The following is a 24,291-nucleotide window of genomic DNA, read 5'->3' as shown; positions in this document are numbered from 1 at the left end:
ACAATATTAAAGTCATGTGAATGGATAATGTTTATATATGACTGAGAAAGGATGGATATGAAGGATTTTTCAGCTGGGTGCATAAGTCACACCGTCCATAATATGAAAATAACATCACTCCGATGTGAGTTATTTTTCCTTGGGCTGTTTCTTGTGTAACTCAATCAAGGCTGAATTTTTATGATGAATTCAGTAAAATGCAAATTTTAGAGTGATAGATGGAGCACCTTGCAATCATCGACAAAGCTTCTAGATGAAAATTGATTGGCCCAAAAACCAAAAAAAACAAAAACGCACAACCTCTTAGACAAATTTAATACGACCTTCAAAACGTACAAAAAATATTACAAAATTTTACCACTATAACCATCCAACTTTTGCAAATAATTTATTTTCGGACTACATATCTTTTGGAACGGTTCACTTCCACCACTTCACTAAATGACCGTCCAACTCTGTTTATGAATAACCCAACCAACTTTTGCATAACAAACAACGAGGAGAATGGACTGAATACTTGCTATTTTTATCACAATGGTCACATGTTGTGTTTTTTTGTTGCTGGTTCATTTGGAAAGTAGTATTAGATTTTTCTCGGATAAAACGTGGTGCTATTTTTGTATTTGGCCAAAGTAATGGAGAGTTGTCAAAAGTGTCCGGTCAAAAAGTAAAAAACTTTGCCAATCCTGAATAGAGCACGATCTGGGACGTCGTCACTCGGTCATTTACTCAAAGTCCATCGTGGGTTATCCTTTTTGAAGTACCCAAGAATTCCACAAAAAGAAGTTCACGTGTTAGCTCAGAGACAACGGTGACTGAGTGACCAGAATGTTCGACGACATTTAGGTTGGATTCGTAACGTTACGTACGCCTGTGATGGTTCGCAAGGACGCTGGCATGGCGTAACTTTGAAAATCATTCGCGTACTTTTGTGGTTTCGCTGCTCTTGAAAAGGCCGCACAAGCCTCCCAACAATGCAATCTCTCTCTCTCTCTCTGATTTTTTATGGCTTTGACGTCTTCAGGCGTAGCGCTGTGCGAGAAATTTCAGTGGACTCTGCTTCTGCTTTGATTCATTAAGGTAACAACCCCACTCTTTTGCTTGCTTCGATGTCTATGCACAAATGAGTGAAACTCTCTCTCTCTGTCCCTGAAAATTCTAAGTTCGTATCCTCACACATCGATAGATTCATTCATGGTCATTTCATTTCCGCCGAATGTCATTCACTACAATTAAATGCTTAGCATTTCTACTGTAATCTTCAGTTTAGAAATGGTTTGTCGCTTTGTTAATGGATCTCCTTCCGCTATAAGATCTAAAGCCGAAGAAAAAGACTTCGGATTGTGTGATGCGCAATAGTACTAATTAATTATAAGTTTGGAAGTTCAGTCATTAAGAGAATGGTGTGTGTTGTTTGCTTAGGGACCAAATGACTAGGAAAAGGGACAGATTTTGGGAGTATGCAGAGCAATTGAGTGGTCGCTTCAGGTGTAAATTCTGCAGACGTGATTTCCCCGGTGGAATTCCAAGGGTTAAGTCGCACTTAGCTTGCGTCCCCGGTCGCGATGTTGCTACATGCACCGAGGTTCCTAAGGATGTCCAGGCTATAGCTTTTGAAGCAATTAGCCCTCATAATAGGAAAGACAAGAGTCTGTCTCAACCGACCACTTCAACACCACTTGCAGACATCCAGATAATCGACATGCCAGAAACATCTACAGAGAAAGGACAGGATTGCCTAGATGAGTTGCTTGCAAAACACGTTGTGTTCAATAACATTTCTGAAAATGTCCTTCAGAGTTCGCATTTTGCGAGTTTCTTGCGTGGGGTTGCAAACTATGGGCAGAATTATGAGTTACCCTCTTATTCCGTTCTCACCACAAAGTATATCCCCAAATTCAGTAGGGAAGTCGTTCAATATGTAAATAGTGTCAAGAAATCATGTGATTTAACGGGGTGTACGGTAATTCTAGATAGTTGGGTTAATGTTCACGGTAGAGCCTTCCTGAACATCATTTTATATTCTCTAAAGGGTGCAATCCTAGTTAATACCGTTGAACTTTCGAAGAATGAGTTAACATATAGGTCTATTGTGGATCAATTGCAATTTGTGATGGATGAAATAGTACTTCACAAAGTTGTACAATTTATCACTAATGATTTGGGTAACCATGAGCCCCTCCAGAAGACGCTTATTCAAAGGTATCCAGGTACCTACATGACATTTTGTGCTGCTCACGGCATTCAGTTGCTTTTCGCATATATCTTTCAAGAGGTTGAATGGGTTGGAAGGACGACGTGTGAGGTTAAATTGGTAAATGATAATCTGTACAAGTATGCCGAGTCTTTGTCCCTATTAGTGAAATTTGGAGCCAAAAGGGGATTGAGAGATGTTCTTCCTAATGGTTTAGCCTCAAACTTCAGAATGCTTCAATGCATTCACAATGCAAAATCAGAAATACAACATTTGGTTACATCTACTGAATGGAGACAGTTGAGTCTTGAGGAAGGAACAGCGAGCAAAGTTGTTTCTATGGTTGAAAGCCCCCAATTTTGGAGCCAATGCCAGGAGGTGTTGCAAGTTTTGGAACCACTATTTGAAGTTTATTGTTTGTCTCGTAATACTAATCCAACAATTTCATACTTATATGAAGCGATGGAGAGAGTAAAAGAATCTCTCAAGAGGCTTTCTGACAATAATGATGGCAAATATGAGTGCATATGGAAGCTTTATAATGGCATGAGAGCTAAAGTAATTCATCCAGTGCATGCAGCTGCAGCTTTTCTGAATCCGTCCTACTTTTTAAGTGACAATTTTTATGAGAGTAAAGAAATGAAAGATGGAATCGATTATGTGCTACAAAATATGGTTGCTGAAGAAGAACAAGAAGCTTTCATGGGGCAGGTCCTACAATACCGCAAAAGAGAGTCAAACTTGCTCACATATGCAGCAAAAACAATGTCAAAAGCATCTCATCCCTGTAAGGATTTCTTGTTTCCTTAAATTTCCTCACTATGTTAAAGTCAATCAAGATAAGATGATCTACTCCTACTGTAGCCAAATATTTAGAATCTTTACCTTTCCTCGTTTAGTTTGCAACTTTTGAAGCCCAAATTGTGATTTTTATTTACGAAAAGCCACTATAGAATTCTAGAATTACAATATATCAACCCCTCACAGAGCATGTGATCTGCAAAAGAAATCCTTCCATAAACTTTTTATTGACTGGGATTCTCTATTAATTCTCAATAGACAGTCATTATTTCTTTATTTAGTGGTTGTTTTCTCATGACAGATGAATGGTGGGAGTATTGTGGTGATGGCCTTCCTGTACTTCAAAAGTATGTTCTTCTGATTCTAAGCCAACCTTGTAGTTCCTTTTCATGCTTGGAGTGTCGAAATGCATCAGAAACTACCCAAATCACGAAGTCGAGTGCATTACCTGTCGGTAAGGTGGATGACTCTGTGTACCTGAGGGCGAATACGTTGATGATGGACAAGTTTAGAATGTTGGAGTCAGGACCAATGAAACCTATCAATTTTGCACATCTTAGAGACAACCATGATGATTATGTTGAGCTCGAGCAAGACTGGAAATATAACTCTGCCAATACAGTACCAGAGAGTCGCAGTCGAGGTGACATCGACGGAGCAAGCACATACTGGTAAGGTCACCCAGTTTTTGCTCATAATATTAGTTCCCTCAATTGCTCTCTAGTGACTGTAAGTTACAAGTTCATACATGGCAATCATTTATGAAATGCAGTTTGTTTTTGTTAATTTGCTTTTGACTGGTATCTTGCACAAAGTTTTCTTTTATTCTAGTATCTGTGGTCAAGTTTCCCTTCTTTCATGTCTGCTTGTTTCTTGTTTTGAGACAACTAAGAAAGCATAACGGACTCATATTAATTCCTGAATCTTGCTTAGCTGCCTTACTCCCTTCACAGTGCACTAGTCACCGTTGACCATCTTTTGGTACTGGATAGGATAAGATGGTAGTGCTATGAAATTGGTCCCCTCAAATTTCTCTAAGAATGAACTTTGTCTATTACAGGTTCCCAGTGCACAAACTACCAGCTCTGAAGGAGAAACCTTTTAAACTTCGTTTCATGACCAACCTGCCCCCACACTTATTCACCGAGGCAAAGGTTCAGGGACATCAAGGAACAGCCATTCAAGTTGCTTTGCTAAATCCAGAAACTGGAGAAGTTGTTCAGAGCGGACCAGGATCAACCGCTAAGCTGAAGATTGTCGTATTCGATGGTGATGTTGACAAAGTTGATTGGACAAGGGAACAATTGGAAAGCCACGTATTATCCAAAGGGTGTGAGAAGAGAAAGCCGCTTCTATCTGGCGACTTGCTAGTGACCCTAGAAGGAGGGATTGGCACTTTAGGCGATTTCACTTTTACGCAGGATTCAAGCTGGACAAAGAGTGGCAAATATAGGCTTGGAGTTAAGGTTTCTTGGAGATGCTCTGATGCAGTGCATATCCATGGGACCATATCCGAGGCTTTCACTGTTGAAGATAGCCGTGGAGAATGTGAGTCTTCGAAGCAACTACTGTTTATATAGTCTTTGTTTAAACACATCATCTAAAACAACTCAGACAGCTAGTATCAAGAGTTGCATAGGCTAAAACCAGTGTTGGTTAGAGGCTAGTACTTTCGTTGACATAGAGACTATCACAAGATGAATTTGCTCAACATTGTGGAGACAATGCGACAAAATTAATTGGTCATTCTTATGGTACAACCATGCTAGCAACCAATTCAACTTTGGAGGAGATTTATAATGCTGTACTTAGTTGTGAAGTTTCTGCTTCTTATGCTTTCTATAGTTGCCAAGAAGCGAGTCCCACTTCTACTAAGTGACTACGTCTGGAGACTGGTTGGAATAGCGATGGGTGGACAAGTGCACAAACAATTGACAGGAGCTGGGATTGTCACAGTCCGAGATTTTCTCGCCCTTCTTTCCAGGGATCAATTAAGACTGATAAATGTAAAGTCTCCCCTTTTTGTCCGTTATGTTTCGCCACTGTCACGCCCGTGCCTTATATTTAAATCCTTATTTTTCTTTACTTAGTTCTTGTTGAATTATCTGAATTTCAGATCACGGGTGGTGGAATCTCCAATGCTATGTGGAAACATACTTTGGAGCATGCCATGTCATGTGTCTCCGATGCCAAGCAATACGTTTACTATTGTGATGAAGGCCGATGCAATGCCATTCTTTTCAACTGGAACTATGAGCTCAAAGGACTCATCTGTAATGGACAATTCTTAGATATGGAATCACTTTCCAGCGATCAAAAGGTTAGGCTCAAAGTGTTGCCACAATCTGGATCAGTCTTGATCATTGAGCATGCATATCTGCAAAGAAACCAGCTTACAAGCTCTGAGCATAAGAAAATAAACAAAAAATCACATTGATACTAAATGAACATAATTTTTTAATAAAATAAGGCATGACGTAATGACAATTTGCAGCTTGTTTTAAGTGCGAAATTATAGTAGGGAAACGTCAGTGATCTTCTTATTAGACAGACTTCCTAGGTACTTGCTCTCTGCACTAATACTACCTATGCAATGATATGTTTTGACTTTCCTGTTGAATGTGTAGAAATTTTTCTTTTGAATCCATTCTGCAGATCTACCTCGAATCGATGTCGAAAATTGCCTACCAGAATTATGACCAAATCTCAGAATATTGTGGCAATATGTTCGACTTCGATTCAATGACCAGTTCAAACAACATGTCAGCCTTCACCAGTTATGACACCACCCTATGCTATGTTGGTTGCTCTTTTGGCACTCATCAAAACCTGCAACAATTTGTTTTCCATGAAGCGGGGAATATCGAGAACTGCCTACAAGCTACAGTTTCTGATACCATGAGCTCTATGTCGATGGCAGCTCGTTCTGCTTCAATGACTTCTGATTTTCCAGTTCAAGGTGATATGCTTCTACCATGGAATGAACAGCACCTGGAAAATGTAACCATTCAGCATCTACTAAATAGGTTTCGTTAAATACAGAGATCACTAAGAGACATCTGAGACCGTTGGACATTGGAATATTGCAGGTTCTAATTGGAACTACGAAGAACTGGAAGCCGAGAAAGGCTGCTGTGGAGTGGCTTAAGCTGAAAGCCGCTTTTAGGTGGGCGATAACCATACGAAAGATGGCTGCAACAAGACGGGCCAAGGAGCTGGAATGCTTAGGCCTAATAATACCTTTGATGTTACAACCTTGAGAGTCTATACGCCTCGGGAATTCGTTACAACCTTGGGAGGGAGCCATGTTTAGTGTACTGATATATACGTACTTTTCTTGTATCATCTCAATCAGATAATATATAGTCTCTGTCTGGCATTTTCAGCTACTCAGCACTATTTTTGGCATCATTTCTCTCAAAAAATCAGGTCGTCATTAACTTCTTGGACAAAGCTCTATTGAGAATCAATTCAGATTTCAAGAATCTGCACATGAGCTTGTGGGATAGAGCTCATGATTATTTTTCAAATAATAGTTGCAACAGTGCTTGAATCAGCGAATTACAAAGTTTTCTGTGCATCAATGGCAGAGACGAGGACCATATCATTTCCTATTACCATGAATACTGGCTAGTATCTATGCTTTTTATTTTTAGTATTTAAAAGACTAATTGAAATCAATGTTTCATTAGGGGCCAACATATGTCAAGCGAATGCCCGAAGAAATGTTACCTAGATTTTAAAGGCAAGCTGGTTGGAATAGATCGTCGTGTAAAAGAGATAAACCCAAACGCAGCATAGGTGTACATGTGTTTCAATCTGTCCATTCTTTCTGGAGTCTACGTTGCTTGAAGGGATTTGTGATAATGGGAAACAGAAAAAACATCTCTCCTGCAAGAACAGCTTATTACTGACCTACACGGATGAGAATGTCCCAAGCTCAATTCTTCTGAATGAAGGCAATGACGTCACAAAGCATATTCTCCATTGTCGAAAAGTTTTGATTGTCCTCAACAATGTCGACAGTCCAGGAATAGGAACATTTGCGCGGAAGCTCCAATTGGTTCGGCGCTGGAACCAACAACTTCATTATGACTCACAGTAGTTAAACAGATGGATGAGGATGAAGCTCTCCTACTTTTCAACAAGCATGCTTTCCCTGGGGGACCTCCAGACAAGCTGCCATGATTGTTTGGCCCCAAACGTTATTTCAGTTATTGACAGGTTCCCTCTGACTATTTAGGTTAAGATGTTGACATATCTATCAGAAGAACAAGATCACATGGCTGAGGAAATTATATCTTTGTCTTAAATATTGCCTCAGCAGTAGAATCAGAGAAGCATCTAGGTAGTAGCTATGTGTCCTGGTCTTTCTAATGTAGCCGGTATAACCAGTTCAAAGGATATATGCGGCAGCTGCTTTGAGAAAGGCCTAAAACCTCATTGCTACTAATCCAACCCAATTACACTAGGCATTCTACAGAGCATTCTACGTTACCTAGTCCTAGCCAACAAAGGACTTAAACAGCAAATTGGACATTAAGCATGCTCGTTGAAGTTACTAAAGCCCATTGGAGTCCTATCACAGATTCAAACCATTTACCTTAAGGCGGGCTAGTGCAAAGGCATGGAAATTTACATGCTCCTTGGACCACCTCTGGAGATCTGCAAACAATCACGTTCGCCAACGCGAGCAACTAGTTCAAGGTTGGCCTGCCTCGACACTCCAATCAACAGAAAATTGTGAACGCTGCCAACATAAGCATTGAACACCATCATATCCAAACAAGAATTGATCTAACGTCTGCAACTAGGCTAGAGTATCTAAATGGGTTCTGAAAACTTTATATTGTAATGCAAAATTAAGTAGGCAATAACCCTCAAAACACAGTCGTTCCCAGGAGAAAGGAAAAGGAGGAAAATCTTTTTTTTCTTTTGGTCTGTAAGAGTAGCTCACTGGGTGTCGAATTGAATTGGAAAGTATCAGCTTGAGCAAGCTAGGCTGTTCAGTTAGGGTGCGTATGGTAACGTTTTTATTTCTGGGAACAATTTCTTTTCAGAAATAGTTTTTTCTATTTCTATTTCCCGGAAGAGTTTCTGAGCAAAATAATGCGTTTGGTAACTGCACAAAATTTCTATTTCTAGAACAGAAATGTGTTTGGTAACTGCACAAAATTTCTATTCCTGGAATAGAAAAAGAACAGAAATGCGTTTGGTAACTGCACAAAATTTCTATTCCCAATTTTTTGCATTCAAATCTATATCTTTTATTTAACTATAAGTACAAGTTATAAGTGAAAAAAATCAATAAGCATGATTTTTTGGTTTGTCTAATCCTTTTTAGGGGTTTAAAACCCCTTTTAATCCCTAAACTAAGGAATCTTCAAAAATACCACTTGGGCACCTCAAAAATTTAAATTTCACTCAAAGTGGGTGGCCACAGGTATTCTAAGTCATTATGTGAATTTTTTTATATTTTTTTGGGGTAAAATTTATTAAAATTTTTCACTTTCCCTAAATCTGTTTCTTTTTAATTTTCCGAAAATTTTTTATGAAATTTTTTAAATTTTTTCAATTTCGGAATTTTGCAAATATTTAAGGGTTTCTGAGTTTTTCTGATTTTTATGGATTTTCTGAGAATTTTTTTGATTTATATGAATTTTGGGAATTTTTTAATTTTCTAATTTTTTATGGGATTTTTCTGAAATTTTTCTAATTTTTATGAATTTTCGGAATTTTTTAATTTATTCTAAGCCATTATGTGAAATTTTTATTTTTGTTTTTTTTGGGGAAAAGTTTATTAAAACTTTTCACTTTCCCGAAATTTGTCTCTTTTTTATTTTCCAGAAAGCTTTTTATGAATTTTTTTTAATTTTTTCAATTTCGGAATTTTTCAAATTTTTATGGGTTTTATGAGTTTTTCTGATTTTTATGGATTTTCTGAGAATTTTTCTGATTTTTATGAATTTTTGGAATTTTTTAATTTTTTATAATTTAATTAATTTTTTATAATTTTTTTATTATTTTCGCCGAGAATGGACCGGACCAGTGCTTTGAGACGGTTTGCAGACGACAGAGAATGGAGGAGAAGCTGAGGTCCCGACTTGAGGACTTGACCTTTCTATTTCTATTTCTATTTCTAGGAACAAAGAAATAGATTTTTTCTACTTCTTATTTCTGCTCCAAATCTATTTTTTGGCCACTTTTCTATTCCAGGAAATAGAAAAATAAAATGCGTTACCAAACGAATTTTTATTCTTTTTTTATTCTAGGGAACAGAAGAACAGAAAAATAGAGAAACATAAGCGTTACCAAACGCGCCCTTAGTACTCTGACCAATCACTTTTACCGTTTTGGCCTACTCTCTCCCTTCGGTAGACAGGATTGATCCATTTTCTATGAAGATGACCTTTCTTCGAGTTTTGACTTCAGCTGTTAATAACATAAATCGGTCCGATCCGGGCGGTTCCTGGTTCGGGCGGTTCCACTGCATAGCCCTTCTAGCACCGACAGGGTGCCTACAAAAATCTCTACTCTGTCAGAGATCTTTTTTTTTTTTTTCCTTTCATTCTAAGCTACGCGCTTCACCAAGCACAAGTAGAAAAAAGTCTTGCAGACATTGCTACATGGTTATAGATAATTTTAGAAAAATAGATTGGATTTGGCACTCCGCTTTTTGATGATAAAGATACGGAATTTTGTTAAAACTCGGATACCGATTGATTTGATGGCATAATTTTATTCGCATGTTCAGATCTAAACGGCCATTGTCAATTTAGCAAATCTATCTTAGTTTAGTTTTTTTTTTAGCGTGGCTGACATTATCCTAAAAAAATATAAGTAAGTGGACGGAGTTTTATCTAGACAATAAAAATCAGGGACCGCGATATTTTTTTGGTCAATCCAAGCGAAAGATATTTCGATTTGCAAAAATATTATCGTCGCACGGTACGAGCAGCATTGAGAATTTCAAATTCTTATTAATTGATTTCTCATTAAAATACCCAATACAAGAAGCTCATAAATAGAATCCTCTTTTTCTTTTCGGAAAATAAAAGAAAGAAATCTTAAATCTTAACCTTAGAAAAATGACGAAAGAAGAGATGTACAGAGGAGACGCTGATATTGGGCCCAAGAAGGGCCTCGACGATTTCTTCAACTCCTCCTCCGGTCGGCCATTTCGACAGGAAGGGAAAAGCCAACGGGGAGATTAGAGCGAAGGAATGAAGGAACGACCAGGCGAAGGAGGAGATGGAGAAGAGGGGAAGAGGAGCGACGAGCCATTCCCACGGATTGATCGCTCTCCTCGTGTCTTCCGGAGTCCAAATCTGACGAATCCGATCCGGCATTGGCCGCCTCGTTCGATCTCGTCGGAGATTCGGAGTGCGAGGCTGAAGGAACTAGGCGAAGATCGGGGAACATGCTTCGAAGAGCGTCGGACCTTCCTCTCGCGGGATATTGAAAGCGCGACGGAGCCGTTTAGCGGCTCGGCTCTTGTTCTGGATTCCGAGGGGGAGAGTAAACAAGTTTCTTTCTTCAATTGGGTTTTGGCAATGTGCCGTTACCGGCTTGTATCTGGTGTTTTTTTTTGTTGGGAAACAAGTGCATGTCATTCGTACCGTAGAAACTGAAAGTTACACTGAGGGTGAGGGTGTGTTTGTTTTGGTAAAAGAGTTTTTCCGAAAAGTGTTTTTCGGATTTTCATCCATTTGGCTCTTTGAAAATGATTTGATCAACGGAAAATACTTTCCAGTCAACACAAATATCATATTTAATTTTAGGAAAGTGAATTCCGTAATCTAACAAGGTGAAAACACTTTTCGAAATTGTTCATCTTGAATTTGTTATTATTTTTTTCTTTTCTTTCTAAGAAAGAAAACATTCATGTATTTTCTTTTCTTAATAAAAATAACAAATAAGTTGAAATACTTTAAAAAATATAAATTTTTTTGATAATTTTCACCATTAGATTTTTCTCACCAAACAATTGTAAATATTTTCCAAGTCTTTTTTAGGTTTTAGCCAAATATCGAAAAATGAACTCATTTTTCTAGAAAATGATTTCCTGGAAAGCATTTTTCAGAAATGATCTATTTTCCGCAAAACAAACGCATTCTAAGTGGGCTTCAGAGCATAATAAATTCCAAAGAACCTAAGAGGGACATTATGGGCTCGGGCTCGCGCTCTCACTACCCAATTGGCAACCTTGTTTTGGGTTCTTACACACTGGGCCAAACGAAGGCCTTTAACACTGATAAGTAGTAGGGGTGAGCACGATTTCAAGATAGAACCGAGAATCGAAGAACCGAACCGGCGGATCCAATTCGATTCTCGATTCTAGGGTGGGAGGTTCCGGTTCTCGGTTCTAATTTTTTAGGAACAGGAAGCCACTAAGAACCCTAACTCTCTTTTTCTTCCTAAATTTCCCCTCGCTCGGTCGCTCCTCCATTGCGCTCTCTCTCCCACTCCCCACACCCACAACTCGACGAGACCCTCTTGCCTCTCCTCGCATTGCTCACCACAGCGAAGAAGAGAGGGACGCTGTCGATGGTGCCATCGTCGTCTTCGTCTCTTTGTCTTCCATGGCCTTCTCTCTCGGTCCAACCCCGAAACCGCCGTTCCTTTCACTCGCCGCCCCCTGCTTCGCGGTTCCCCGGATGCGGACCGTCCGTACATCCTCATCGCCTCTCTTCTTCTTCTTCTTCTTCCGAGCTTTCAAGGACGGTGAGGCTCGGATGCTCTTCGCAGAGGCCATCGCCCAACGAGAACGAGCTCGAACTCGAAGTCGAGCAGCTGTTCTCGAATCTCAACCGGGCCACTCTCAAGCAGGAACCTAGTATGGTATCCTCCGACCTCGCGCGGCATGCACGATTCTTAGCAGCTGCATTGTCCAATGTTGCTTTTTACTAGTGTGACGGCATTCGTGTTCTTGTTTTGCTGTTTTCAAGAAGTTTGTCCAGTGTGATTTTTATGGTGGCAGGCACTACGGTAAGGATTCGATTACCGATTTGTGTGCAATTTCTGCAGTGATTGGCCTAAGTTAGCGTCGCGTTGTGTGCATAGTGAATTTCGTACGTAGGTTATGTTCAATTTTGTCTGGATCATGGACTCTCTGATAATCTGATCTCTTACTGTCCGATGCAAATTCTGGGCATAACAAATTGCTTGTTAAGTCTGGTCGTATTTGTCGAGGAATTATAGCGGCTCATTCTTGCTGTGATGTTTGCTTTAATGATTCGAAATTTGATAGGTAGGAGCTGGGATTCTCGCCATACCTACCGTGACACGAGAATCTGGATTCATAGCTTCTGCAGTTACTTGTGTTTTTTGTTGGATCTTCATGGTAATAATTTGTGTGATACTTTGTAAACATATTCACATTGTGAATTTTTCTTTTTCTTCTTTTGTGAACTGTCGCGATCGACCTCTGATTTTTATTTTCAAAAAACGACGAGGGTCTCACCTGGTACGCGCTAAGTCTAAGTTCGGGAGTTAACTCAGACTTCTCCCAAGCCCATACCATATCGCGACTTAGGAGTTTAGGTTTTTAACCTGCAAATGATTTTTATCTAGGAGTCGCCACTAATCGATTTATGGTGGGTCGATTAGACACACAAGCAAAACAATGGGAGAATTGCTTACTTCTGCGAACCAGAGATTAAATGAGTTCGAGGACTTGGTTACACTAGTTAAATAACTCATGCCCTTTCGGTACATTTTTACCTTGTTCATTTCAGAAAATATTTGTCAGGCAATTTAGATTGATTTTAGAACATTTCTCCTAACATGTAAGGTAATTAAGCGAGTGCACAATCATTATTGATTAGAAGTCAAGAAAGATATGCAATCTACGGTTCCAACCCTAACTAAGGGGACAACATTCAAAACATAACAATTTATGCAATTATACTCTAATTAAAAACACAATATGCATAATAATAATACAACAATGGTGAATATAACATGCAAAGTCCTACTGCATAGTTTTATAGTTCTATTTGATTTAAAACATGACAATTTATGTAATTATATTTTAATTAAAAAAATGTATAATAATAATACAACAACAATTTAAAACATTAAGATATGTCGCATAATTTAAAAAAATGTTAGACAATATTTATATCTAAATTATATCTTAATTTTAAAAAGGAAATAAAAAAATTCGAAATTTTTAATTAATTTTTTTAAAAATAAAATAATATTTTTTAAATAAAATAATAATATAATATTAAAACCGGATCGATGGACCCAGTCCAATTTGCTGGTCCGACCCGGACCATAGATATAAAATGAGCTCTAGTTGGCTCATTTTATCTGCCAAATGATAGACCTACCTTGACATCGTCTAAAATTATATGGTCTCACTTAAGATCCAAGTCAGTAGCACTTTATAATTGTTTGTGCGATTTGTCATTATTGGATAGATTTTAGAGACATTATGGGGAATTTTCTATATAAACATTGTAGCCACCGCTTGGATGAATGAAGTGACTCTAATCATGCCTTGGAATTAAAGTCATGTGTTGCATCTCAATAATTATTATTTGTATGTTTTATCCCCTTTCTATTAAGTGAAATGTTACTTTTCAGTAACTAGTCATTGTTGCGTTTATTTTCGTTTTGTTTAACTAAAAATAAAATTTTAAAAAAAAAACCTGTTAGAATCTGAAATCGACCCTAGCATCTGTGACAAAGTAGGTTTCATGTTTTACGTTCGAACGGATAGGTTCTAGATTTAAAAAAATGAAGAATCTATATTCGATGACGGTAGATTTCATGTTTCAAGTGAAATCTTTGAGGAATTTGTAACCGCTCGCTTCTGATAAGCAGCGGGTGGCATTCCCTGATAAGCGCTTGGACTTCCCAACAAACTTGATCAGTGCCTTCGGGCATTCCACGTTTTCTAACTCTTGTTCTCAAACCCGCTTCAACGCCTGCAGCAAAGCTAGGGTTTCGGCATGGAGGGCCGATCGGACCTGCGCTGCACTCGCGGAACCGTCGATCAGCTTCCCGGAGGAGTCCCTGCACACCCAAGAGACAGCGCCGGTACTCTCACTCGCCGAGAACGAGCCATCAACGTTAATTTTGAGCGTCCCCGAGCGCGGCGGGATCCATGACTTTGGTAAGCTCTGCTTTCTCTTTCCTTTCCCTGTGGTTTTCGAGTTCCAGCGAGTGATATTATCGTTCAGGGCACACGCTTCAGTAACTACTTTTATCGGATCTGGGATTTTCTGTCTGAAGACAAATTCATTCCGCGCCTTCCAGATTTGCCACATAATCGTTGTGATTAATTCCAGGTTTGGCGGTTCTTCTTGTGAGTTCTTGTAGTTCAAGAGCCATTGTTCTATTCGATTAAGGGCCGTTTGATTCGGCTTCGGGGGAATGCATTTGGGGGAACGCAAATACCTTTGGCTAAAGGGGTTTTTCGAAATACAAGTAGCTAGATAAGTGTTTTATAAAATCAACTTGGGCTAAAGTACTTTTGCTATTTTTTTTTTTTTAAAAACTCCGGTGGAGCTACATTGCCGGCCACCGCCTCCGGCCAGATCTGGTCGCCGGCCAACCGCCGACGGCCAGATCTGGTCGCCGGCGACCACCGCCTGGGGTCGCGCGACCCCGGCGACCGCCGCCTGGGGTCGCCGGACCTCGGGCGTCGCCTGGGTCTCGCGACCCAGGCGAAGCGTTGCCTGGGTCGCGCGACCCAGGCGACCGCCTGAGGTCCGGCGACCCCAGGCGGCGGTCACCGGGGTCGCGCGACCCCCGGGCGGTGGTCGCCGGAGTCGGGCTAGCCCTCAGGCCGGACGTCGGTTTGGGGAAGATGAACAGTGTCGATGAATAGTGCAAGTTGTATTCGGAAAATGCAACTTCCCAAAGCACCTTCAGAGGTGCATTGGCCAAAGGTCCCTTGGCCAGCATTCCAAATGCAATTGCATTTCCCCAAAGTGAGTAAAAAAAATTGCCAAACGCCATTTGCATTTGACCAAGGGACTTTAGAGGCCAAATGAGCATTGGGAATGCTGAACCAAACGGGGCCTAAGCCCCTGACTGGAGACATGGATGTTTACCCGCAGATCTGACCATAGTGCTTTTGTCCACGGGCAGAGGAGGATCAGGTGCTCGATGGTTTCGCTGTTTAGCCGGCAGAAGGGGCAAGAGGAATCAGGTACTATTTTCCGTTTGAGTAGATTTTTCTTTGGTAGGCAATGCATTTTGACAGACATTCCATAGGAACATTTTCAGCTTTGGTGAGCTGTTTGGATTCCATATTATATTCCGAAGTTCTGTTGGGGTTTGGTAGGAGGAGGATGGTTGCTGTATGCGTGCTGTGGGTTCTGTCTGTCTGAGGACATTGTAGCCATTTTTCACTGAGTATTGACCCGATTTGGTTCGTGTCCAGACCATTCTATCAGCTTCAATAAAAGTAGGTAGAGGGATAGAAACTATCTCCTTTACTACTCTGTCCTCCAACCACCGTCGCATTTCCTTTTCATCCCAGGAACATGCATGTTTGTTTATAAGAGCTGTCACATATTCTGGTTCGTCGCGGTTCGCTGGGGCGCCAATCACACCTGAAGGGAGCCATCTGTCTTCTCTGATTTTAATGGACTGTCCATTTCCGACCGACCACAATACTGAGTTTGAAATTGTGTCCCTTCCCATGATTAAGCTCTGCCAGCCCCAGGATGATCTAAATCTTTTCCCCGCATGCCAAAAGTCAGTGTGTGGAAAGTACAAACCTTTTAATACTCTACTCCAAAGTGCTGATGGAAACTGGGAGAATCTCCAGGCTTGCTTACCAGCATTGCCTTGTTAAAAGTAGTTAAATCCCTGAATCCTAAGCCTCCTTTGTCCTTTCTAGTTTTGAGCAGCTCCCATCTCCTCCAGTGTATTCCAGTTTTTGATTCTCCATTTTTCCACCAAAAGGCAGCAATCCTCTGTTCTATGGCTCGACATATTGATAATGGGATTTTGAAAATTGACATCACATATTGCGGTTATGCTTGAATCACGGCCTTCAGAAGGACCTCCTTTCCTGCCTTGGACATCAAATTTTCTTTCCACCCTTCTAATTTCATATTTACTCTAGCCAAAATCCATGCAAACATATCCTTCTTTGAGGCTCCCCAATCTGATGGGATACCTAGATACTTTCCTGTTTTTTCTATTTCCGGGACTTGCAATTCTAGGGCCATGTTCTGTCTCAAACTCCAAGGACAGCCTGCGCTAAAGAAGATGCCTGACTTATTCAAGTTTATAGACTGGCCCGAAGCATAACAGTATTGGTTTAGCACATCAGCCATATTCTGACATTCGCTGACTTTCCCATCCAGGAAAAAAATGGAGTCATCGGCAAACAATAAATGAGTTAGTGTTGGACAATGTCTGTTCAATTTTATACCTCTTAGATTCCCCATGTCAGTAGCTTTCTTCACGAGCAAAGATAGAACATTGGCTATGAGTATGAATAAATATGGGGAAAGAGGGTCTCCTTGCCTGATTCCTCTTGATGGCTGAAAGTATGGTAGTGATTCACCATTAAATTTGACACTGAAAGATACCGTTGTGACGCATTGCATGATCCAAGATACCCATTTTCTGTGAAACCCCATTTGCAACAAGCAAGCTTCCAAGAAGTCCCATTCAATCCTATTGTAGGTTTTCTGCATGTCTAGTTTCAAGATAGCTTGAAACTTCTTCTTTCTTTTTCTGATATGAAGCTGGTGGAGTACCTCTTGTACAACCAATATATTATCTTGGATTTGGTGGCCAGTTATGAAAGCACTTTGCTCCTCTTCTATTAAGAAAGGAAGCCAATGTTTCAAACGATTTGCTAACACCTTTGAGATGATCTTGTACGTGAAATTGCACAGACTAATGGGATGGTATTGGGTGAGATTTTCTGGGTTTGGGACCTTTGGAATGAGAGCAATAAGTGTCCTGTTAATCTCAGGTTCAAAAACACCACAGTTCATGAAATCTTTGACGAGCTTTAATAAATCTCCCTGAATATCCCCCCAATGATGCTGCTAAAATTGTCTGTTAAGTCCATCTGGCCCCGCCGCTTTCGAGGCTCCCAATTGAAAAACTGCGTCCTTAACTTCTTGAAGAGTGACTTCTGCAGTCAGCATATTATTCATTTCCTCATTCACAGTGGTGGTGCACTGCTCAAGAACAGGAAGAAAGTCGCAGTAGCCCACCGATGTATATAACTCCTTGAAAAAATCTGCAGTAGCCCGTTTGAGTCTACTAGGATCCCTACTCCATTCCCCTTCTGACATTCTCAGCATTGAAATTTTGTTCCGTTGCCTTCTTTGAATCGTAGTTGCATGGAAGAATTTAGTGTTTTTGTCCCCCCATTTCAGCCACGTAATTCGAGACCTCATTCCCTAGTACATTTCTTCTTGCCTCCATAATTCTTGAATTCTATTTTTAAGCTGTCTAACTCTCTCGCTATCAACCTGTTGCTCGGTGTCATTTGTAATCTGCTGAAGTTCCAGTTTTAGAATATTAATTTGCCGTTGTGTATGGGAGAATTTTTTCTTACTCCACACTGTTAGGGCCCTGGAGACTCCTTTCAGTTTGCCCAGTAATGCTGGTTTTCCTGAGTTGTGGCAGTCCAGGCTTTCTTAACAACCTCACCGTACTCCTCATCCTCAGCCCAATAAGCTTCATATTTAAAATTTTTCTTTTGTTTGACTGCTTCAACTTCAAAAGTCAGTAAAATCAGACTATGATCTAAGCCTATAGCCGGCAATGCATAAGCTTCTGCAGATGGAAAAGATACCTTCCAGTCCATATTACATAGGATGCGATCCAATTTTTCTTTGACAAAAGCCTCCCTCTCTTGATTATTAGCCCAGGTAAATGCGCACCCTTTGCATTCAAGATCCATCAGTGAACATTCATTTACAAAGTCCCAGAAAGCCACCAATCTATAATATTTGGCCATCCTTCTCCCAACTTTCTCCCAATGATAAAGAATTTCTTTGAAATCCCCTAAACAAATCCATGAAGGTGATTTAGGGAGCTTATGTGCTTCAATTCCTCCCATAGTCTCAATCTTTCTCTGAAGTTATTTGGTGCATGCACACAGGTAATTCTCATAGGTATCTTGCACTCTATATCATTATATACCACATCGATGAACTCATCAGAGAAGGACTGCACTGTGACAGACACCCCGCTACTCCACATGACCGCCAAACCTCCTGCTATACCCCTAGGATTAACCACAAAACAGTGTTGGAATTTAAGCCTGTGTTTTAGCCGAACCACCACTTGCTGCTGATTTTTTGTTTCCATAAGAAATAACACCTTGGGCCTTTCCTGAGTCACATGGACTCTTAAAGCTTGAATTGTCATAGGTGTGCCCAACCCTTGACAATTCCAACATAAGAGCTTCATTTGTATCCCGGTGGCTTATTAGGGCTAGCCATTAAAGCCCAATCTCTAGAGTTTTTGAGATTTGGATCAGATTTTCCAGTATATAGTATTGTTCAACGGGGAAGGGTAATTTTCCATAGGAAAGTAGAGAATGTATCTCTTCACTTTTTTGTTTACCTAAGAATTTGTGTCCCTGCTGTTTTTTTGGTTAACAACCTCACCATACTCCGTCTCTCGATTATTAGCCCAAGTAAATGCGCACCCTTTTCTTAACAGCCTCACCGTACTCCTCATCCTCAGCCCAACGGGGAAGGGTAATTTTCCATAGGAACGTAGAGCTTGTATGTGGTTGTTCAGTCTGTTTTCTGTGAATTGGGAGTGTTGCGTTTCGGATTCGGCTGCGATGTTTTGGGGTGCTCTTTTGGTTAAGATAATTGACATGAATGGGTTGATTATGGGCTTAATGTGGTTGTGAGTTATGGTGGATTGGTGTTGAGAACGGTAGGAGCCATTAGACTGCTTTGATCGAAGTCTAATGTTGAAAAGATTTCTCCTGGGAAATTTCAGGCGTTTCGGGCATGGGGTTTCTTTGGGTATCTTACCTACAATCCATCCCTGTATTGTGAATTGGAGCAACCCCCATCGCCCAACCATGCTAGTGTACTTTTGCTGCTACGCTACTCTTCAAAGGCCGCACAAGCCTCCCAACAATGCAATCGTTTATGTACTCTCTCTCTGATTTTTGATCGCTTGTAGGTTTTCTGGGGTAGCGATGTGTGAGAAATTTCAGTGAACTCTGCTTCTGCTTGGATTCATTAAGGTAACAACCACTCTCTTTCGCTTGCTTCCATGTCTATCCATGCACAAACGAGTGAAACTCTCTCTCTCTCTCTTCATGAATGTCGCTTTGTTCACGAATCTCTTTCCTCTGTAAGATCTAAAGCCAAATAAAAAGACTTTAGATTGTGTGATGCGCAATCTAAAGTCTTTAGTTTGGATGTTCAGTCATTAAGAGTAATAAAAAAGATTAAGGATTCGTAGAGATAGTTATCATAAACAGTCCGCAGCTCTCTTAAACATTTTTAGCTGAACTCAGATAGAGTTTGAAGTTTCAATTAGCCAACATTAGCTTGCACCTGGTTTCAATATAATTTGGGAGTCTAATAATAGTCTGGTGCGTGTGGTTTGGCTGGGGATGAGATGATTAGGAAAAGGGACAGATTTTGGGAGTATGCAGAGCAATTAGGTGGGGTTGAGTGACACTTAGCTTGCATCACCGAACGTGACGTTGGTACATGTGCCAAGCTTCCTAAGGATGTTTCTATAGCTTTTGAAGCAATTAGCCCTCATAATAGGAAAGATAAGAAAGATAAGAGTCTGTCTCAACCGACCACTTCAACACCACTTCTAGACGTCCAAATAATCGACACTCCATAAACATCTTTAGAGAAAGGGTGCGATTGCGTAGATAAGTTGCTTGCAAAACATGTTATTTTCAATAACATTTTTGGAAATGTAGAGTTCACATTTTGCGGGCTTCTTGCACAAGTTGCAAACTACGAGCACAATTATGAGTTGCCTTCTTATTCCGTTCTCACAAGTTTATCCCCAAATTGAGTATGGAAGTCGGTCAATATGTAAATGGTGTCGAGAAATCATGTGCTTTAACGAGATGTACGGTAATTCTAGATGGTTGGGTTAAAGTTCACGGAAGAGCCTACTTGAACAACATTTTATATTCTTTAAAGAGTGCAAGCCTTGTGAATACCATTGAACTTTCGAAGAATGAGTTGACAGATAGGTCTATTGTGGATCAATTGCAATTTGCAATGGATGAAATAGGACTTCACAAAGTTGTATAGTTTATCACTAATGATTTGGGTAACCACGAGCCCCTCTGGAAGACACTTATTCGAAGGTATCCAGGTACCCCTACATGACGTTTTGTGCTGCTCACGGCATTCAGTTGCTTTTCACATATATCTTTCAAGAGGTTGAATGGGTTGGAATGACGATGTGTGATGTTAATTTGGTGAATGATTATCTGCACAAGTATGCCGAGTCTTTGTCCTTGTCTGTGAATTCAAAGGCAAAAGGGAATTGGAAGATTTTCTTTCTAATGGTTTAGCCTCAAATTTTAAAATGCTTCAGTGTATTCACAATGCAAAATCGGCGATACAACGTTTGGTTGTGTCTACTGAATGGAGACACTTGAGACATTTTGAGGAAGAAACAATGAGCAAAGTTGTTACAGGTTCCAGGTTCACAGTGCCCAAACTACCAGCGCTAAAAGAGGAACCTTTTCAACCTCGTTTCATGACCAGCATGCGCCCACACTTATTCATTGAGGCAAAGGTTTAGTCGGATACATTCATTAAAATTACTATAAACTGCGTGTAGCTTCCTTAAATATTTCAGCTGAACTTAGATTGAGTTTGAAGTTTTAATTAGCCAACATTAGCTTGTACCTACTTTCAATAAAATTTGGGAGTTGGCTTGTAATTTAAATAATAGTCTGGTGCGTGCCGTTTGGTTAGGTAGGAAAAGGGACAAATTTTGGGAGTATGCCAAGCAATTGGGCGGTCTATCCATATATTGGCATGACAGCATATGAGTACAATACATGGTTTATATACCATGCCGGCTTAATACCTACCTAAGTTAAAGTATTCTTTTATCTGGTATCCGTGGTCAAGTTTCTTTGCCTTTATTTTTGGTTGTTTCTTTTTGAGACAACTAACTAATTTTCATATTAATTCATAAATCTTGCTTGGCTGCCTTACTCCTCTTCATAGTGCACTAGCGACTATCGATCATGTTTCAACAATAGAAACAACTAAACGTAGTATCTTTGACTTTGCATTGTGAATACACTGAAGCATTCTGAAGTTTGAGACTAAACCATTAGGAAAAACATCTCCCAATTCCCTTTTGCCTTTGAATTTCACAGACAAGGACAAAGACTGGGCATACTTGTTCAAATAGTCATTCACCAATTTAACATCGTACATCGTCCTTCCAACCCATTCAACCTCTTGAAAGATATATGCGAAAAGCAACTAAATGCCGTGAGCAGCACAAAATGTTATATAGAGGTACCTAGATACCTTTGGATAAGCGTATGGAGGGGCTCGTGGTTATCCAAATCATTAGTGATGAACTTTACAACTTTTTGAAGTCCTATTTCATCTATTGCAGATTGCAATCGATCCACAATAGACCTATTTGTCAACTCATTCTTCGGAAGTTAAACGGTATTCACAAGGCTTACCCTTTAGAGAATATAAAATGATGTTTAGGTAGGCTCTTCTGTGAACATTAACCTCACCATCTAGAATTACCGTACACCTCGTTAAAGCACATGATTTCTCAACACCATTTACATACTAACTTCCATACTTAATTTGGGGATAAACTTCGTGGTGAGAATGGAATAAGAAGGCAACTTATAATCACGCCCGTAGTTTGCAACCCCATGCAAGAAACCCACAAAATGCAAACTTTGAAGGACCTTCGAGAAATGTTGTTGAGCACATCATGTTTTGCAAGCAACTCATCTAGACAATCCCGTCCTTTCTTTGTAGATGTTTCTAGCGTGTTGATTATCTGGATGTCTAGAAGTGGTGTTGAAGTGGTCAGTTGAGACAGACTTTTATCTTTCTAATTTTGAGGGCTAATTTTTTTAAAGCTATAGCCTGAACATCCTTAGGAACCTCAGTACATGTAGCAACGTTGCAACTGGGAACGCAAGCTAAGTGTGACTTATCCCTCGGAATTCCACCAGGAAAATCATGCTTGCAGAATTTACACCTGAAGGAACCACCCTCACTGTTGAAGATAGCCGTGAAGAATGTGAGTCTTCGAAGCAACTACTGTTTTTATAGTCTTTGTTTAAACACATCATCTAAAACTACTCAGACAGCTAGTATCCAGAGTTGCGTAGGCTAAAACCAGTGTTGGTTAGAGGTTAGTACTTTTGTTGACATAGAGACTATCGCAAGATGAATTTGCTCAACATTGGTTTTAGCTTACGCAAGCAGTTCATCTTTGGAGGAGATTTATAATGCTGTGCTTGTTGTGAAGTTTCTGCTTCTTGTACTTTCTATAGTTGCCAAGAAGCGTTTCCCACTTCTACCAAGTGATTATGTCTGGAGACTGGTTGGAATAGCGATGGGTGGACAAGTGCACAAACAATTGACAGGAGCTGGGATTGTCGCAGTCCAAGATTTTCTCGGCCTTCTTTCCAGGGATCAATTAAGACTGAGAATGTAAAGTCTCGCCTTTTAGTCTTTGTTATGTTTCCCTACTGTTACCGTGCCTTTATATTTGAGTCCTTATTTTTCTTTACTTAGTTCTTGTTGAATTATCTGAATTTCAGATCGTGGGTGGTGGAATCTCCGATGCTATGTGGAAGCATACTCTGGAGCATGCCATGTCATGTGTCTCCGATGCCAAGCAGTATGTTTACTATTGCAATGAAGGCCAATCCAATGCCATTCTTTTCAACTGGAACTATGAGCTCAAAGGACTCATCTGTAATGGACAATTCTTAGATATGGGATTACTTTCCAGCGATCAAAAGGTTAGGCTCAAAGTGTTGCCACAATCTGGCTCAGTCATGATTATTGAGCATTGCATATCTGCAAGGAAACCAGAGCTTACAAGCTTTAATCTGAGGATAAGGGAGACAAACAAAAATTCACATTGATAATAAATGAACATAGTTCTTTAATAAAATGTGATATGACATAATGACAATTTGCAGCTTGTTTTAAGTGCGAAATTATAGTAGGGAAAAGTCGGTGATCTTCTCGTTAGACAGACTTCCTAGGCACTTTCTTTCTACACTAATGTTGCCCATGCAATTATTTGGTTTGACTTTCCTCTCGAATGTGAAGAAATTTTTTTCTTTGAATCCATTCTGCAGATCTACCTCGAATCCATGTCAAAAATCACCTACCAGAATTGTGGCCAAATCTCAGAATATGGTGGTGATATGTTCAACTCCGATTCAGTGACCAGTTCAAACAGCATGTCAGCCTTCACCAGTGATAACACCACCGTATGCTGTGTTGGTTACTACTCCCTTGGCACTCTTCAAAACCTGCAACAGTTTGTTTCCCATGAAGCAGGGAATATCGAGAACTGCCTACAAGCTACAGTTTGTGACACGACGAGCTCTATGTCGACGGCAGCTCGTTCTGCTTCGATGACTTCTCATTTTCCAGTTCTAGGTGATATGCTTCTACCATGGAATGAACAGGACCTGGAAAATGTGACCATTCAACGTTTACTAGATAGGTTTTGTTAAATACAGAGATCACTAAGAGACATCTGAGACCATTGGACATTGGAATGTTGCAGGTTCTAATCGGACCTTTGAACCTGAGCGAAATTGGAAGCCGAGAAAGGCTGCTGTGGCATGGCTTAAGCTGAAAGCCGCTTTTGGGTGGGCGATAACTATAAAATAGATGGCTGTGACGAGACGGACGAAGGAGCTGGAGTGCTTAGGCATAATAATACCTTTGATGTTACAACATTTAGAATCTATACGCATTGGGTATTCGTTGATGTTCAGCTGGATTGCTGAGAGGGAGGGAGGGAGGGAGGGGTGTTTAGTGTACTGATTTATACGTACTTTTCTTTTATCATTTTGCAATCAGAAAATATATTGCATCAGAATATAGTCCCTGTTTAGTTTCTCTGTACGGCATTTCTAGCTACTTGGCACTATTATTTGGCTTCATTTCTCCCAAAAAATTCAGTCGTCATTAACTTATTGAACAAAGCTCAAATGAGGATCAATTCGGTGTTCAACAATTGGCACATGAGCTAGCGTGATAGAGCTCCTGATCATTTTTTCAAATTTAGTTGTGGCAGTGTTTGAATCAGCAATTTCCAAGTATATT

General features: G+C 40.1%; 1 protein-coding gene and 1 long non-coding RNA gene across 7 annotated transcripts; both read left to right on the top strand.

Annotated features, from left to right (window-relative positions):
• The first annotated feature begins 817 nt into the window (after positions 1-817).
• Positions 818-23,873, top strand: LOC115667773 (calmodulin-binding protein 60 F-like). 6 transcript variants are annotated; one of them, XM_056306234.1, is made up of 8 exons: positions 818-1,080; positions 1,423-2,981; positions 3,297-3,666; positions 4,056-4,543; positions 4,841-5,001; positions 5,112-5,315; positions 5,651-5,995; positions 23,747-23,873. In XM_056306234.1, exons 2-8 carry the CDS (start codon positions 1,430-1,432, stop codon positions 23,816-23,818), a joined length of 3,192 nt encoding a protein of 1,063 aa, XP_056162209.1. In that variant the 5' UTR covers positions 818-1,080; positions 1,423-1,429; the 3' UTR covers positions 23,819-23,873. The 6 variants fall into 6 exon arrangements, with proteins under 6 accessions (XP_056162209.1, XP_056162210.1, XP_056162208.1 ...); XM_056306235.1 differs by having other exon boundaries at positions 5,651-5,954; positions 23,747-23,868; XM_056306233.1 differs by lacking the exon at positions 23,747-23,873 and adding an exon at positions 6,085-6,439.
• Positions 13,897-15,387, top strand: LOC130136145 (uncharacterized). The gene is made up of 3 exons (XR_008815174.1): positions 13,897-14,120; positions 14,240-14,295; positions 15,101-15,387. It is a non-coding gene; the product is annotated as an uncharacterized LOC130136145 (long non-coding RNA).
• Positions 23,874-24,291: the final 418 nt, after the last annotated feature.

The sequence above is a fragment of the Syzygium oleosum genome, unplaced genomic scaffold (genome assembly GCF_021117445.2).
Source record: "Syzygium oleosum isolate NSW1041296 unplaced genomic scaffold, Sole_v2.1 Sole_v2.42, whole genome shotgun sequence".
Lineage (NCBI taxonomy): Eukaryota > Viridiplantae > Streptophyta > Magnoliopsida > Myrtales > Myrtaceae > Syzygium > Syzygium oleosum.
The sequence above is the reverse complement of the archived record's forward strand: the minus strand, read 5'-3'. Positions and strand labels throughout refer to the sequence as shown.

Excerpts from the sequence above, each read along its gene's own strand:
- LOC115667773 (XM_056306233.1), top strand. The coding sequence starts at position 1,430 with ATGACTAGGAAAAGGGACAGATTTTGGGAGTATGCAGAGCAATTGAGT. Across the intron at positions 4,544-4,840 it reads TGAAGATAGCCGTGGAGAAT|TTGCCAAGAAGCGAGTCCCA; the intron begins GTGAGTCTTCGA and ends TGCTTTCTATAG. Across the intron at positions 5,002-5,111 it reads ATCAATTAAGACTGATAAAT|ATCACGGGTGGTGGAATCTC; the intron begins GTAAAGTCTCCC and ends TCTGAATTTCAG.